The 17,837-nt window shown below is 32.2% G+C and overlaps 1 protein-coding gene across 1 annotated transcript; it reads right to left on the bottom strand.

Moving 5' to 3' along the window:
* Positions 1-806: 806 nt before the first annotated feature.
* On the bottom strand, positions 807-15,956 carry jdp (DnaJ domain-containing protein). The gene is made up of 4 exons (XM_074135141.1): positions 15,701-15,956; positions 5,708-5,809; positions 3,825-3,941; positions 807-1,873 (listed from the first exon to the last, which is right to left on the bottom strand). Exons 1-4 carry the CDS (start codon positions 15,785-15,787, stop codon positions 1,676-1,678), a joined length of 504 nt encoding a protein of 167 aa, XP_073991242.1. The 5' UTR covers positions 15,788-15,956; the 3' UTR covers positions 807-1,675.
* Between the last annotated feature and the right edge of the window lie 1,881 nt (positions 15,957-17,837).

Genomic DNA, 17,837 nt, shown 5'->3' with positions numbered 1-17,837 from the left:
TTTTTTTCTATATTAATTGTAAGTTCTCAATATCATTTAAACAAAAACGTAACAATAAATTATTTTCTACAACAGTTTATTATTTATTAAACTACGAAAGTTAGTCAAAGTAATCTGTTTTCAAGGAGCTTTAACATCCAACTAATTAGATAGGTGTTGCGGACGCTGGGAACCACACCCTTTAACATTAACTTTTTTAAACAAATCGTTACATAGGAATCTTCCACTTACAATCCACTCTCTAATAACTTCTAAAGATAACCCTCCCCCATAATAACATTGTTCTATCAGTAAATCAAGAGAATTTTAATTAGTTACTAACTACATTTCAAATAAAAAAATTTTGATGTTTAATATTTAATAATAAATCAGTAAAAAATTGTTTCTTAAAAGAAATATTAAAATTATTTAACTTTAATCTAATGTATTGAACATCAGAATTTACCAAACCATTTTGAATAGAATAACAACCTCTAATGGTTTACCTATGTACACATATTACTAATTTGCTTATACACTTTTTTCAAAGATTTTAACTGTTGTAGAAAAAAGTAAACAGTTGTAAAAATGATTTGACACCTCTCTTTTAACTTCCTATCTTGGAGTGGGCGTCTGACCTCATTTAAGTTTTACTACACCAAATAAACAACAATAATACTATCTAAATATATATTTACATACAGGAACTTAATATATTCCAACAATTTTTTTATAGCAAAACTATAAATTATAAAACTTTTAACAATAACAATAATAAAGGTGTTCAGAAACAAAACAATAATTATTAATACTGTTTAATATAAAAAATTAATTAGTAGTCACCAAAATTGAAATGTCCCACAGCTCTTCATATTAATAATTTTATCTAAGGTGTTTTAGATTTTTTTTTTAATTTAAATTTTTGCTTTGGTAGCTAAAATATCTCTGGAAGAGGGATTGTCTCACAAACATCACAACATTCAAATATATATTCAGGAATAAAATCTCGGTCTTATGTTCAAGTAAAACATGTAGGCATAAATATATATATCTAAAACGAATAACAGGATTTTTAGAGATATTTCTTTCTCTCATAAGAGCAAGGCAAACTACAGAAGTTCAATAGAAAAGTACTATTTTATTAAATTTATTATTATAACTGCAATATACTTTCTTCTTTTGCTTTTGAAAATAATGTGGTGAGATTAGAGAACACTTTTCTAAGGGTTATTTAATTATTTTTTAATTTCATTTCTACAACATTTAAATAATTTTTCCAATTTCATTCAAACATTTAATTTCAAAACACTGATATGAATATTTTTATTTCTGTGCCAGATGTGCCCTTTTTGGGGTACAACATACAAGGTTAAATTTTTTTCTTTTTGCACAAAAACTGATATTTGGCTACAACGTTGCCCCAACTTTATTTACCGAAATTTTGTTCTCTTTAATTTTTTGCTCATAATAAAATGACTAATTTTGCATCACGATTTTGCTTTTAATAAAATAGGACTAGAAAATAAGTTTTTACACAATTGTATACAAAATTTAATGTGTCAACTTCTTTGTCTCTTTGTCTTGGGGAAACGTCATAACAAACAAAAGGTTAAAATTTAATGGGCGAAGGGAAAGGCTTGATGGATATGGTTTTTTTTTTGCTCAAAATTATTATCATTATTTTTTAAATTTTTTTTTAGATTTCATAATTACGAAATTTATTGACAACATCACTTGGTGGCTGGTTGTCCCATTGTACATTGGCCCTGGCTCCCCAATGGATGTTTGCGCCACCTTCTGAAGCCCTTCTATTTGCGGGAGGAGCCCTACCCGAGCTGCCACATTCTCCTTCCAGCATTCGATCTTTTGTCTTTAGTGTTGTCCAATGCATAGACTATACCGAAAAACAAAACTTAAATGAGATTGAAGTAAACATTAAAAATTAATAAATATTGAAAATAATCTCGCTATTTCTAGATTGTACTTGTGGACGACTTCAGTTGTTTTCAACTAAATAAACCCCTGAGGTAGAAAAGTTTGATTGTCGCGGTCAAATATCTCAAAAATAAACAACTGCAGAGAAACAAAAGCCTTCAGTTTACTTCCAATTACAGCATGCAACCTAAAGTCTTTGGTGAAGAAGTTATTGTTCTGCAGACAACCTTTCAGATTTTTGCAAATCACTTGCAATAATTTTTTTACTTTCTGTTATACATAAAAGTGGGAAGTATCGCATTCATGAAGATTTTCGATTATTTTTATGAGTAGTTTTCCTTGGATACTCACATTATGTGCACCCCAGGGAACAAAAGAGGGTTTTTAGAAATTGGTGGTTTGGGTGAGCATCCAACTAGCTTCACATAAAAATTAACAGTAGCAAGTGGTTTAAGGGAACTGTCACTAATAAATGGGTTGTTACGACAATAAGCAGGCTGAGAGCGAACCACGCGGTGTGCGGATCGTATCTACACAGGATCAACAAAAGGTCCTCTCCTCTTTGCGTAGATTGCAATGAGGAGGAAGATTTCAAACATGTAATAATGATATGTCCACGTTATGTGGTAGAAAGGAAACGAATGTTTGACGATATATACAGGTATTTAGATGCACCATTTCGCTACGAAGACATTATATTCTCCACCAACAGTTATGTGCTTAAGTCGATAGCAGAGCTAGCAATGAAATATGAATGTATTTAGAAGCTATAGCCGAATTAGAATGAATGGAACAAAATGTTTAGAGAAGGATTACGTGATTTTAATTTTGGTTAAGCGAGAAGGATGGCAGGAGCACAGAGTGCTGCTCCATCCATTAGCAGTAGTTTATGTAAATAGCGGTATATAGTAGAATGATGAATGTGTGAAGCGAATGTATTTGTAGGTAAGAATGGAGAGTAAGTGATATTCTAGTGATAAGCACCTAGACGATGCTGGCTGTATGGCGGAAGCCAATGCCAAAAAAAGAAAACAAAAAAAAAAAAAAAAACAGTAGCAAGTGCTATTTTACTGAAACGATTTTTCCAATCCTTATGATTTTCTAAATCTTATGCATACGTTAAAATCGTAAAAGAAGAACAATCAACCAAGGGCTGTAATTTTCTCAGAGGTGGAGGCAGCTTTATTATTACCTACATAGTTAATTCCAGGCAGTGGGAGACTTCTTAGATGAAATTCAGACGAGTTTTAGTATAAAAGCGTAATGAAACAGCAGCCTGCCTGAGAAGGGAGGGTTTCCCTGGTATCGTCAAAAGACCCCAGCCATTTTTCGACAGGGCGAAATGCCCCAGTTGTGTAGCCAACAAAGCGTGAACGCACGAAGGTGAAACTAAAGGTCAAAGGCAGGCGAAACAGTTCATTATTAGTTGCTCGCATTTACTATGTTACTATTTCAACAAGGTCAGGAGACCATTGATTGTAGATACACTGCAGACTGACAAAAAAAAAAAAATGCATTACGTGACTCTGTTAACAGGTAGAATATGTAAGAAAAAGGAATAAACGGCACAACATTAATTGTTTTCACACAGTTGAACGCGTTAGTGGCTGGGAGTTCAACTTGTTAAAGAAAAAATATTTCTTGCATTCAAGCTTTGCCAAAGAGTCCCCTCTAAACACTAAAGTCCAGTCAAACGTACAGGACTGGAGAAGTGATATAAGTAGAGGATACACAACATACCAACTGTGCAACGGTGGCAGGACTACAAAACTTTTTTCTTAAGGAGCAGGGGAAAGTAAAAAAATATTTGGCTATTTATAACCTATGATCTGGAGTGAAGGATTATTTATTATCAAGTCAATAACTTTTTATATTAAATAAAAATTCTGAAAATATTAGAAAAAAAGTACCTGGTGAACATGTTCCTTCATTCCTACCCACTGTTTGTAACTCATAGATATGCCACTGTTACGCCATTTATCATAGTTTTTTCTTTTTTCAGGATCAGTCAGAATTTCTTTAGCTTCCTACAAAATACAAAAAAAAAAAAATAAAAATTAGTTCACTTTACAAAACACTAAAAAAAATATTCTCTCTCAAGAGATTTTTATATGGAAAAGAAAAAGATTATTCATTTTGATTCAGTCCAACTCTACGAATATCCTAGAATCATAAAAAAACCTATTTACCTAAGGAAAAAAACATTTTTCATAAATTATATAAATTCAGAAGTTGCTGATTGTAAGTACTTCAAAAATAATTTGATTTCAAACATCAGAATTGAAATTTCTGTATTATAATGGATCACAACTGAAATTTAAGGACCTCAGCTCATTAAGTAAGGGATTTACAATTTACTGCTAGATGTTCTTAATCTGTATGAATACTTGGTTAAATGAAACTCTAATATCAAATACTATTCCCACACACTTCTGCAGCAGTCGGAAGTAAACAGCCTCAGATATTTATATCACGATAAGATTTGCTTTACCACTTCTGTATGATTCATAAAATAACAAAATGTTTGCTATTCAAGATTAATTCAAGATGGATTTCTTGTAAATTGATGATAAATTAACCAAGGGATTTTAAGATCCAAAGGTAAAAAACAGCTAATGAAACATTTTATTTTGTGCCAATCAGAGCTGTCATAAAAGTTCTTTGCAACTTGTAAGTTAATCTTGTTAATGTTTTGTTTATTGGAAAAATTCAGTTCAACTGGGTTTCAAAAAACTTACAGGAATTCAATTCGTTATGACGTAGATTCTTTATCTTTACCCAACATGACAAGGGTGCATATTCTGATCCTGCCTTAAATCTCAGCTACACAAGAAGGTATAACTGCAATAAATACATTCAAAAGATCAAGCGTCCAATAAAAAAAAAAACTCAGAAAAAATCTCAGTAAATCAACAAGACCGTAGAAAGAACGGTCTCAAAAACACGGCTTCTAATGTAGGTCCTATAAAAGGCGGTGGTTGAGCAGAAGATTTCCTAAAAATGAAAGGAAGATCATTCGACAAATTTATGGAGCTGTGAAGAAATATGATATTAGGAGACAAATCATACGTAATAGGGAAGGTTACCAAAATTAAACGATTACCTGGTTGACCACCTTACACAGATTTCTAGGCTTTGATGTATTAGGCAAGGGCTTAGAATAGAAGATGATATTCGGTGATTTGGTGATTCCTCACCGAATTATGCATTTTAAACCAGTGGAACAAGAAAAATAGGTAGACCGACTAGAGATTGTTGGATTAGTGGTTAAGGAAGCAGTGAAGATAGGTGCGACAGATAAGAGTGATTATTTTTTTTGAAGGGCAGAACCCGGACTGGGTTCCCGAAGTCTTATTCCAGACATAATAATATCATGTCTCAACGTAATATTTGTTTGACAAATGACAAAAAGATAAGCAGTTTTCCAACCAATAATTCGATTTCTTACATTTAATTTCGATCAACTTAAAAAAAAAATCAAATAATTTTCTAGGCTTTCTCAGTAAAGCTGTATAATATACCCATCAATTTAAATTAATAATGTATAAATAGTATTGAGTTGCCCGAATATTTAGATAGACTGTTGTATAAACCATAAAGTTTGCACAGTCAACAAATTTACGGATCAATTCTACTGACTGCTGTAATCATCCGGGAAGCAGTATTCTATTTATATAGCAATCCTAATCATTCTTCCCATTTATCAGCTCTCCATGCAGAAACCATTAAAGCTTCCATTAAAATTCTACTAAAAACACTTTGTAAACGAGATTTAATTTTTTCTTATAAATACCTTAAGTTTTTGAAATTTTGCCTCAGAATCTTTATCGCCTTCATTTTTATCTGGATGATATTGCAGAGCTCGTACTTTGTACTCAGCGTTGATTTGTTCAACCTAAGACAAACAAAATTAATACTAATACTTTTTTATTATTAAAGGAATGTTTAAAGATTGAATAATAATATTAATAATTTAAAACCAATGAGTCAAAAATGTGTTCGAAAATAGTATCGTGGCAAAAGGGTAGAAAAAATTTCGAAATGGAAGAAAAGACGAATAGAATTGTCTGGCTGATTCGTAGCTTTCGAGCATTACTGTTTACTTTAATTGCAGAACAATTTTCAGATGGGCTTTATCCCCTTATAATTTTTAAGATTAGAACGATGCTTCTCTATTTTTATCTTGGAGTAACCATTTCGATTAAAAAGGCAATCACTTAGATTACTATTTATAAATTTCTGAGCTTGGTTCAACCTCTCCTCCTTCTTAAATATAAACAGTCGGAAGGGATTAGCCCAGTGGTTGGTACACTGGATTCCCACGCGGAGATCACGGGTACGAATCCAGCTATCTTCACTAGATTTTTTTTGATCTCTAAAAGCCTCTTGCTGATCACTGTGAGGGTTGTTTGTAACGAGAGAACGCTGTCAGAATGCCAGTAGTGAACAGTAAAAGGCTGCAGGCACTAAAGACCCACTATTGATGCGCCTTAAGTAAAACAAAAAATAAAGGCAGTTGGGGAGATGTCTGTGGTCATCTAGGCGAACGTCTTTTTTTGTAATCTTAAAGAAGGCAAATTTTCCTAGGTAGAAATCTATGATGTTGGATTTGGGAGGTTTAGTGCGAAGGTACTTTGACATCAAGTTTAATAGAATCAAAAGTCTGTCAGTTTATGGCATCTGGGCATTTTTTTTATACTGCAAGTGGCTAAATATTTACAAGTAAATAGAATATAATAAAAATAGCACTTGGGATCATGATAAAATTCAGTACGACAGAAGAAGACAAAATCCAAAATAAATCACAAACTGATCAACTTCAAAAAAAAATAAAATTTGGATTAGAGTGCTAACTATGATCTCCGAAGGAATATCGGCATCCCCGATTTCTTTCTAATAAATCTCTCAACACATGGCTTCCATTAACAGAATGAATAACTGTCTGGAAAAAAAAAACGGTTGAAAGAAGTGTAACAAATGATTTTTTGTGGTGCAGGTAAACAAACACCAACCTTGAAATGAAGAGAGAATTTAGAAAACAGAAGTTAATCCAAACAAATAGACAAATTTAAGAGCACCGAAAATATCATTCTTTCTTTTTTGATCTGCGCGCTTAAGCAGACACGAATTAGGCAAGTTTCATTTATCCTAATCTAAAGCAATACAATCCTCGTGTCTTAATTTACTCCTAACCACATCACCTTTCTTTTTCTAAATTTTTTCGATACTTTTTTTTAACAACAAATGGGCAAACCGAACATAAAGTCGTGAGAGAGCTACCTGGACACTCCTAGGATCAGTTTCTTGTGGTTGTATAGACAAGGATCTCATCCCAGTTGTTATAAACAGAACAGGTGATCTCAAAACCCGCATTTCCAGTTATACTCAATTTATATTAATTTTTCACCGTTGCAACAGTTCCCAGCAATGGTCAGAAAATAAACATTTCATAACCTCCAATAAGGTCACAAGCAGGAACAAACAGAATTACATAAATGTACAATAATTGATTTATACTAACATTGCACCTTTTAAAATGCAAGGGCACTGTGCATGGTCGAGATTATTCTTCCTTGAGGAGTATCGAGAATGTATGCTCATGGCAGAAGCTAGTTGAATAAACCTGTAAGATGCAGCTGGCACTACATTATTAACTCTCCATTTCCGTTGATTGCAGATGGAAAAGAACCCCCATTCCGTCGAGTGTTCGCCACTAGGTCACCTAGAGTCAGAGGTGTCGCCCAGTTCCGGATGCCCAACGTCTATCCAAAAGGCCCTCCAACAAAGACATGACTAAGGTTTTCTAGCCCAGAAAACTAAGTATAAAAGCAAGTCCCTACTACTTCTCAGTGGCACCTCCAAAGGGAAAAATTTGGAATGGAAAGAATGCTACGTTCCTTTGAAAGCTAGGGAAAATACCTATCTAGCTGCAATTACGTATATCTTGAGGCAGATGAAAATAAGAATAAATGAACTAAAAATTATTGAAGCTTATTTCTAACATTATATGTATAGGAAACTGTCCGTTTCTGTGGAGGGTTTCACCCCAAAAACTTTATTAAAATGATTTAAATAAAATCTACCTAACTATTTATAGGAAACTGCACAACTGTAGATGAATGCTTATTTCAAGATGGTACAGAAAATCTGGCCAAAAGATTCAGACATCAAGAATACAAAATATTTCTTAGCATTCTTTATAAATTCATTGCAGTCGTTGTTTGAATAAGAATCTCAGTACTACAAGGTAATATAAAACAGAGTACTTGTTAAACTGAGAAAATTGAACGTTGATTCACGAGCAAAAGAATGCAATAACCACCTGTAGTGAACGGTCGGAATGACTGCAAGAATTTAGTTATCAACTTGCTTTGACTTTAATTCGCTATACTCTCATTTCTATCTACAATTCTTCCTTTGTTTCCTTAAACATTATATAAACAATTACGAAATCACAATTTTTAGTTGAACTAATTTAATGAAATATTAGAAATATTGATGTTGCTTTAATCACATTAATTCTGACACGTTTTTTCAAGGCTATGATTTGTTTTCAGCCTACCACATTAAAGAAAAAATTCATTTATTGTTAATAATGTAAGTAGACTATTTTTTGCTTGCAAGTAATCGTCCAAAAAACCAAGAAATTACTTTTTCCACAATTGCAACAAGTGTCAATAGCATAACTACAATCTAATAAAAGTGATTACTTTATTTGTTACTAGGGTAACTTCGAATAGAAAGGATTCAGTCAAACATCAATTTAATCATCAGCGTTTTCCTAAATAGAAGTGTAACTGAACTGAACTCGTAGAACTCATTACAAATAATAGTTAGCAGTATAGTGAATTATTAATAGTCAGCCACTTGTGCTTAAAGTGAATTATTAGTAAATAATAAAGAGGTGGAATGGAATGGTTTTCCAGTAACGAAGAAAGACCCATTAATTTTCTTTCACTCAGAAAATGCGATAGAGTAATTGATTTAAGATATTCTAGGTGAGATCGTTTCTTTCTAAACTCTTATTTTAATATTCTGCCCCAATAGCTCCCCATTTAAGAGAATTAATCAATTTACTCTGGGAAATTTATAGTAATTTGAAGTTATTTTTTCAGTATTACTTTCTGCTTAGAACAAGTCTGTCCAAAAGACGCTATTGTCGCTCTCTATGCAATTCCCTTTTACAAATAGTTTGCGTTATTTTTGAGAGCAAAGAATCTGAAGATAAAGATACCTAGAGTTCATTTTCAGGAATGTCTTAAGTTTCTTGTAATATTTTAAAAGTAATGTAAACCTACAATTGTGAATTTATTACTATTATTATTATTATTATTTTTGGCGCATCGACGACTATGGTCATTAGCGCCCAATTTATTATTATTATTTTTTAATATAACGTCTGAAATCATTGATGCCTGGAACCAATCTCAGTGTACTGCCAGCCTCTGGACAGAATTCTATCGTTACAAATACTTCATTTACATTCAGTTATATCACCGGACAATGAACTGTGAGACTGCTAAGTGAAAATTTAAAAGCACGCTTTTTGTATATATTAATTCTGAATTTAAATTAAGGGTCATTTTGTATTCTGTGATTAATGTAAAAATGAAACTTACTAATTTGGCAAGTACAGCAATAGGGCACAAAACAGTTGCTGAAACTTCCTTCGTTAAATTGATCAAGTTAATGGGCTGTGATTTAAAGATGCAGATTTTTTTAAAAAAAACTAATTATATTAGGTACTTTTAGTACTTTATGAAGGTAAAACGTCCAGCTGAAGCTCCAGCAATAAAATTTAAGAATGCACTCATATTTGGAAAACTCAGCTGTAATGGTCCTTTAAAGCCGTTAGTTTTTTGTTTGGACCCTTTTGAGAGTTCTAAAAAATTTAAAAAAATGAAAAACTTGAGCAAATATTTTAAACAAATAATCACGACGTGATTATCTAATATACTGAAGTATTTTTATAAACAAAAATAGTAGAACACTAAAGACACTCATCGATTCTATTTTACATACTGATTGCTACAAAACTATATTAATAACGGGCTTCCCCGATACTTTTTAGGGAAATACCAGATCTAGTGGAAGGGAACGACATTTAAAAAAATCTTTTTACCTTATCTTCTGTTGAAACTGATTCTAGCAATACAATTTATGTTATTTATGGTATACTAAGAAATTTTCAATGAAGTGGAAAACTTATTAGTTTGTAATAAAGATATCTTTCGGATTCAAGATAAGCTGGCTCTAACCTGAAGGTTTTTAGCCTCTTTTTGGAGTGGCCAATCAAGTTATCAGCACTTTCATTTCAGAAATTTATGAGGCGATCATCAATGATTCAAAGGGCCATACTCCAAATAACCTCCCATGTTCTATGCTTCTAACTTACATGTCAGCCTCCACAGCACAATGTGCTACCATTTGATTTCGTTCAAGAAACCGACAACGACCGGAGCTCAGCTTAGAAAGGTGCAGCATTTCATGCCCTGAGCAGAAAAGTGAACTCGGACGCTACATGTTCACAAACATGTACAACAACAACGTGGAAGATGCATGAGATTATAGAAGCGTGTGTTTTATGTAAAAGTGTAGTGTGTGAGAGAAAGAATCTCATGGGAACTAATAAATTCTCGACGCTAACATTTTATAAATATAGAAATTAATTGTATATTATACTGTTCAACTATAAACCCTTTCGCTGAAGAATGGAGAGTATGTATGGAGTCGTTACTAAGGCGAGAATTATCTGAGCTGTAAGAGGTAGTTTACAGCTACTTCAGTATAATTTAAGAGTCCAGATTTAATATAAACATCAACTTGGGCCAACAACTACAATATTGATATTCTTGTTATCTCTCATTTCTTCAAATCTTTAACTGTTAAAGCACAACAAACGATTCCATCAACTATTCTCATGATAATTACAACTAAATGTTTATTAAAAATGTAGAGTTCACATAAACACATGTCAATGGATAGTATGATGCTAAAAGAAAGTTGTTGAGATTTTTCATCGCAGCAGTTTTGTTGGCGATCTTTGTGCTACTTTAAGAACACATTATGTCGACATATTCAATAATGTCATTGTATTAAATTGAAAGTATTGATTGCTTTAATATCATTCCTTCTTACTTTGACGTTAAGGCTATTAATGTTAAATATAGAACTCAGTAAATGAACCCACTTGCAATCAATAGACTGGCAATAATAAATTTATATATTGCATCATCTAATGCAAGCATCTTGCAAGATTTTCTTATGTGTTTACAAGAATGGATTTTCAATGCTCTCTGGTGTCTCAGTCTTCCTCCATTATTTGGACTGTAAAATTGTTTGTCTAAGGTGAAATTATTTGTGCCAGTATCAGATTTTTCTCGTTCAAACCGTCGACGTGAGAATGTCACACATTCACACACTAGCAGTAAAAGAAAGTAAAGATTTGGTCCGAACACTCAATGGAAGTTCTTTACATTTAAATCTCTTGCAACATTGTCGATTTCTTTAAGATTTGTGAAGACTATAAAGGAAAAATGAAAATGTGCAAGCAAATAGAGAAATTCATCAATACCAAGACAATAAAACCACAAGCTATTTGTTTAGCAACTAGGATTTGGCCTTAAGCCTGAAACAAATTATATCTTGAAAACGTTTTTTTTTTTCTAAAAAAAACAAAAATCCAATAATTTCTTTACAATGTTATCCAACTGAAACGAATGTTCGTTTTTATTTTCACAAAGGAACAAATAAAAAAGTTTTCCAATCTGTGCTTGGAAAAAGAAACACAGGCAATAAAAGCGGTAGTTATTCTATTAATAGACCATCGAGATAAAAGATTTCAACAGCATATAATGTTGATGTATTTACCAAGCTGTTTTTTAAAAAATTATTTATCATTCTTTTAGAGAGAAAGATATAAGGAATAGTGTAGAAAATTTAGAATCTCGTGAAGCTATGAAATTGTTTGTAAATAAAAATTAGTACATTTCACAGACCGTTGCTGAACACATAATTTAAGTTCAAATATTTTTTCATTAAAGAGAAGATATCAGTATTGGCTATCAGAGAGAGAGAGAAGTCTGGTTACATATGGTGTTTTCATGGGTGAACATAAAATTTCCTAAAAGTAAAAGAGATATAGTAAAAAATGTAATATTATTATAATTAAGAAAACAAATCTACTAATAAAACATTGTCTTTCATTCAAAAAAAAACCAAAATTTAAAAATTGAGTCATAAGACCAATGATTTCCATCGATGATCATCAGGTAATAAATAATTAATGGAGGGAGTACTCCTTCTTTTCTCTTTCAGGAAATGATCTTCTTATTTGCCAATTTCTTCTCAAAAACATAAAATATACATAACTTCCTCTTTCAACAATTATCGTACCTGCAATAATACATTTTCTCCATGTATGCTCTCTAATAAATATACATGATTTAGGTACGATTATTCGTCTCCCAGACGTAGAAAAGACAGAAGTGATTGAAATGTAGTGCGGTGGGAATACGCCCTGACAACATATGAAATCAACGGCGTAAATACTTCAGAATACTGGACCTCGTTAAAATAAACATTCTGAAAAAATATTTCAATTTAAAAATGAGGAGACAATCGATTGATCGATTAATACTTAATATATAAATTTTAAAGAAAAGTGATAGAGCTATTCGTTAGAAAATAGCATAATTCCGACAATTTAGTTGGTCTGCCAGTTGACAGAATGCAAGAAAATAAATGAATCCTCCTATCTCTTAGCTAAAGCCGAGAAAATGCAATAATAATAAAGCAGTTGGCATTTCAAGAAAAACAGCAGACTAAGGTAATGAAAAAAAGTGTGAGAAATCTTTTTGATCTTCCTCAAGTGTTAACCATACTCTTATCGAAAGTCTTGGCGGCTTATTTTAGACTTAGAACGCACCATGAACAGCGAAGTGAAAGAAGCCTAATATGCATCTATGTGAATTGGGTTATTGTATGGTCTATTCGCCCAAGTAACAACTTGTACCAAAACTACTTTTCGGATTCAGGGACTCGAACATGTATTTTGCAATGCAATTTCGAAAAGTTGACATATCGACAATACTACCTTTTTTTATGACTAAGAGAAAGTAAAACACACACAAAACATCATAAACTAACTTTCTTTGATATACATTAAGGACGACAATGAGATCAAATTGTAAGGTTTAAAACAATATCAGAATGACGCTTTTTGGTTTTAAAAAACGAGGACTTAACATTCCTTTGTTGTTGTTGAAAAATAGAGCCCTAATGCAGTTCTACGATGCATTCTATTGTACAAATATATGAGTACTCAAATTATACATAAAGCTTTTTCCGAAACTTGAGCTTCATGGTTAATTTGATTTCTTTTCTTTTGTACACAGCACTAAACGACAACAAAAACGCTGATGGACTTTGACCAGGTTTTTGTTTACGTTTGTTACTTAACAATATTTCTGGATTAATGTAATTGATGTACCCTAGTTTTCTTTTTAGAAAGTTTCATTTACTAAATAATAAGTAATTTTAAATTCATTATTTATCTAAAAGAAAGAAAGGATATTGTCCATTACAGTCATTATTATTATTTTCAAGCTTTTGACCTAGGTAAACTTCAGGGCTGTGGAACATATTTTACATTAACAGATGTACGTTAATATGATTATTTATCTAGCTATTGCGACCATACATCTTGATTTGCAATTGGTTATCGGAAGGGTAAGTTTTCTTATGGTTTTTTTTCAATCAATGCTCCAATCAAACGCTTAAGAGAGAGAAAAGAGGCACATTTCTAGTCTTAACAGCATCGCGTTGATTGGGAAGCTTAATAGTTAAATTTAAAGCTTAGAGGGAAAGTGAAATCAGAAAAGTAAATAATATAAAATAGAATATATGAAACAGCAAGTGCAGTGTTTGAACAAAGCTTCATTTTGTTAGATGAAATTACATTCTCTTTATCAAACTGATGAATTATGAAAATCCAAAACCAATTGGAAATAAAGAATACAAGGAAGCTATCAAAATCTATGAAATTATCCAGCACTGTAGTCCCAATCATATTATCAAAAATAACATACAATTTTTCAATGCAAAATTATAACTTTTGCATAGTTACCTTAGATTCTCCAATTTAGCCACAATAATTGGAGAATTCTTAACATAATCACATCCTAAGAAGTAGCACCGTTTCATGTAACGCTTCGCAAATCACACAAAAACACATTCCTCGCTTATATTTATTTCTTTCTCTTTACATAATCTGACGTAACTCAGGGACGGGGAAGTCAAGGTTTTATGTTACTAACTGATAATAACAGTGTCTCCAAATTTTTTAATATTTAATTTAACTAATTTAAATTAATATAAAATATAAATTTCATTTATTGCAGTATTCAAATATGCACTTGAAAAATTGTCAAATTTTTCGCTTTACAAAGGAAAATTGTTTACTCTGCAGTATTGCAAAGTTCTTGTGAATTTTGGTCACACTGAAACTACCAGGAAAACTGGTAATACCATTTTATTGAATTTATTTCCCAGATTTTCGATTTTCTTGGCATTGGCACTAATGATTAATTTGTATTTAAGATTGTACAACACAACCTACTGGAGATTAGATTCGGTGAGACAGATCGGAACAGCGTACGTCACCGCTACTTAGGAAAATTGAGGCACTCATTAGTTAGAACACTAATTTTGATTCCTCCTAGAAGTTCGAAGACAGGCTCGTTGTTAATGATTGAAGGCATGAAGTTTTCTTCTCTAAAAGCCAAATTCACGAGCCGCCCAAGTCGTTAACACGGACCCAAAACGAGTAGCGTTATCCTTCTGAAACTTCTAAGGACTATGGGAAACATGATTTCCTCTATTTACAACAGCTTGTAAGAAGAGGCCTTCCTTGTTGTTCACATGTAATATCTTCTACTTGAAACAAAAAAAAAAGTCCCTGTCGTAGGATTTAATTATCGGTGAGCTAATTTTACTCATGCTTGGAAATCTTGCATTGTTTATTGATATAATATAGATGTATATTATATAGATATATATTAATCGTCTGAAGTGGCGCTTCAGTGAGGGAAACTTTCAGTGAATTCCCCGAAAAGACAACTTTACTGGGAAAAATTCAAATAAAAGAGCCTGTTGATAGGTAAATAGGGTGCAAAAGTTAAAGAAAAAATTATTAAAATTTTGAAAACACACTTTCAGATGACGAGTTTTTATTAAACTCAAGAATCAGAAGCGACAATGGTACCAAGGACCTATCACAAGATTTGAGCTTCCCGCAACTTTCCATCTTTGGAGATATTTTCTAGAAGGCCCACAAACATGTTACACGTAACTTCCTATTCAGAGAAATAAACAAAATACTTTTCTTAATCAATTAAAAACAAAAAAATATTTTTAAAGTTTATCATTAAGCCGCTTCTACGTTGATAACTCTAGCCAGTTCCCCAAGGTAGACCAGTTTTGAGGTAACTGATTGCTAGCGAAACGTAATACTTTTTGTTTCTCTCGTTCAATTCAAAAATATTATGAAAAGATTGTTTTCCTTATACTTTTTTCTACATGTACGTTGAACGCTATAAAGTTTTTAATGATTTATGAGTGTATTCAAGTGGAAAATTTAAATGTTTTCCTTATAGTTTCTAATCTGTGCGAGGCTAAAGATTACCCTGGATTCTTAAATAACTTATATTATTTTAAATTTTATTATTCGTTTAGCAACAGATTGTTACGTTTAAAACTAAGAAAGAAACAAAGTAATTTAACTTACTGTAGAATTTTCATCACATCCTAGGATAGCATAAAAATCTTCTTCCGCACTCTTTTGGTGGTTGAGTATACCATCTACTGTTGTCATCTTCAACTCTATACTAATCTCTTGTTCTTGTAGGTAGTATGTGTTCTCTGTGGAAACGCTGGTCACCAACTGAAGAATTGTTGCAGATAGTAGGGGCGGCGCTGTCTAGAAGGTCAGCTTGCAAATAACACACCAAGTAGAGTAGCTGTTGGAGGCCGCTCGTGAGATAGACTTGCCGAGAAGGGGGACTGGGCCTCAACTTTCACCAGGCCGTTCCATCTCGCTCACTCTCTCTGGTAGGCCGACTACAACACGCTCTCTAGCCTACATATGGAACTAAAACAACGATCCATCTTCCCATATCCCTTCTCCAAGTTAATCTCTGGCACACTCTATGCGTGGAGACTGTAACAAAAGAAGAAAATTAACTAGAAAAGTTGCTGAAGTTGCTTCTCCAAATAATTGTTTCCTTAATAGATCCTTGAATTTATTAAAATATAATTCTAACATTACACTATCTCTTTCCTTATATAAGTACTAATTAATATACACAAAGATAGTTGACATTCTCTAGTTTTGAAACGTATTTAACCTTCTAGAAGCACACTGAGTCAGAGGATAATTTAGTGGGTAATTTTAAGTTATTTGGAAGCGATTACTTCTAGAGAAATGTCCACTTCTAGAGATTAGACTAATTTATATCAGTAAAGCTAGTTCCTCTAGGGATGACATAATTAGGTTTTGGCCAGGCCATATCGACCTCGGGACCCCTGCTTAGCAGAGTACTTGGATGGGAAGATGACACCAGATTTCCAAATATTAATTTTAATTTTTATGTAATTATCTTAGTTTACTATATTATTATTTAGTATTGAAATAGCGAGGATTCGGTCCCCGTTTAGGTAGGCTCCAGTCCAAGTGGAAAACGTCTGAGAAAGAGGGAATAAAATTATCTCAAAAAAGTACATGATAATGATGGCTAGCAGACAATCCTTCACAAGAAGAGGAATTCCAGATTGATACAGACTCAGCAAGAAAAAGATATTTAAATACTACAGTTACTAATTTTTTTATAAAAATGGAATTCTTTACGAGTATTGATTTTATTGATTGATCCAATTGGAATTACAACTAATTTTTATTATATTTTAATTTTATTTTTTGTATTCTTTGTAGTCTTATTTTCATTTGTGAACATTTGCTTATTTACTTGCACAAATTAATTCTTTATTTGTTCTCTTATTTAGTAATAATTTTGGTTGGAATCGTAACGTTTCTTTCCAATTAACAAACAAACATATTCACTTGGAGTGTAATGAAAAATACAGCATTTAGCGACCAAATTAATCTTTTTTAAATAATATATTTGAACCTTAATTTTGCTAAAGAATTTAAGTATTTTTCTGTTGAATTTGAATGAAAACTTCATTGAAATAATATTTATTTTAATTTGATTATACGAGTATTTAATACTGGATCTTGAAAAAACTTGGTGTAAGCTTTAAGGTGGTTTTGAATTGCAGTATGAGGAGTTTCCAAATTAGATTAGGGATACCCTAAATACCATTAATCTCCAAATTAGCATAATGCTTCTATTATTGATTGATTAATTACAATAGAAGAGAGATTCTGTTATCTAATTTGCAAATTACACCAACAAGGGTTAAGGCTAAGATCTGGTGATGGTCCAACTCAATACAGTACCGTTTAGTTTTAAAATAAGAGAAGAGAACACAGTGGTTTTTCAACTCAATGAATGGTTAAGCTAAAATTGAAATTTACAGTAGAAACTAGAGGAAATAAGTGTTGGTCGATGCAACCTGGTTGATCACAGCTCAAGTAAAAAAAGAAGTAATACGGGGCTTTCACCATCCAACTTAACAATCCACGAGGACGAGGTAATGGAAGTTATACTTTACTAATAACATTTTTTTTAACAAATAAAAAGTAGCTAATTGCAGAATTCGAACTAAGGCTCTCCCATTTACTAACCCGCACTTATAACCACTTCACCAAACCCCAGATCATAGTTCAATGTATGTTATAAGGGACGCTTATAAGAGATTCTTTAGTTGCATTCTTAATGGGCAGCTTCCTGTCCTGCATGTAT

The sequence above is a fragment of the Rhodnius prolixus genome, unplaced genomic scaffold, assembly GCF_049639745.1.
Source record: "Rhodnius prolixus isolate KJV_2025 unplaced genomic scaffold, Rpr scaffold_5, whole genome shotgun sequence".
NCBI classification, from domain to species: Eukaryota; Metazoa; Arthropoda; class Insecta; order Hemiptera; family Reduviidae; genus Rhodnius; species Rhodnius prolixus.
This window is presented reverse-complemented; position numbering and strand designations above follow the sequence as displayed.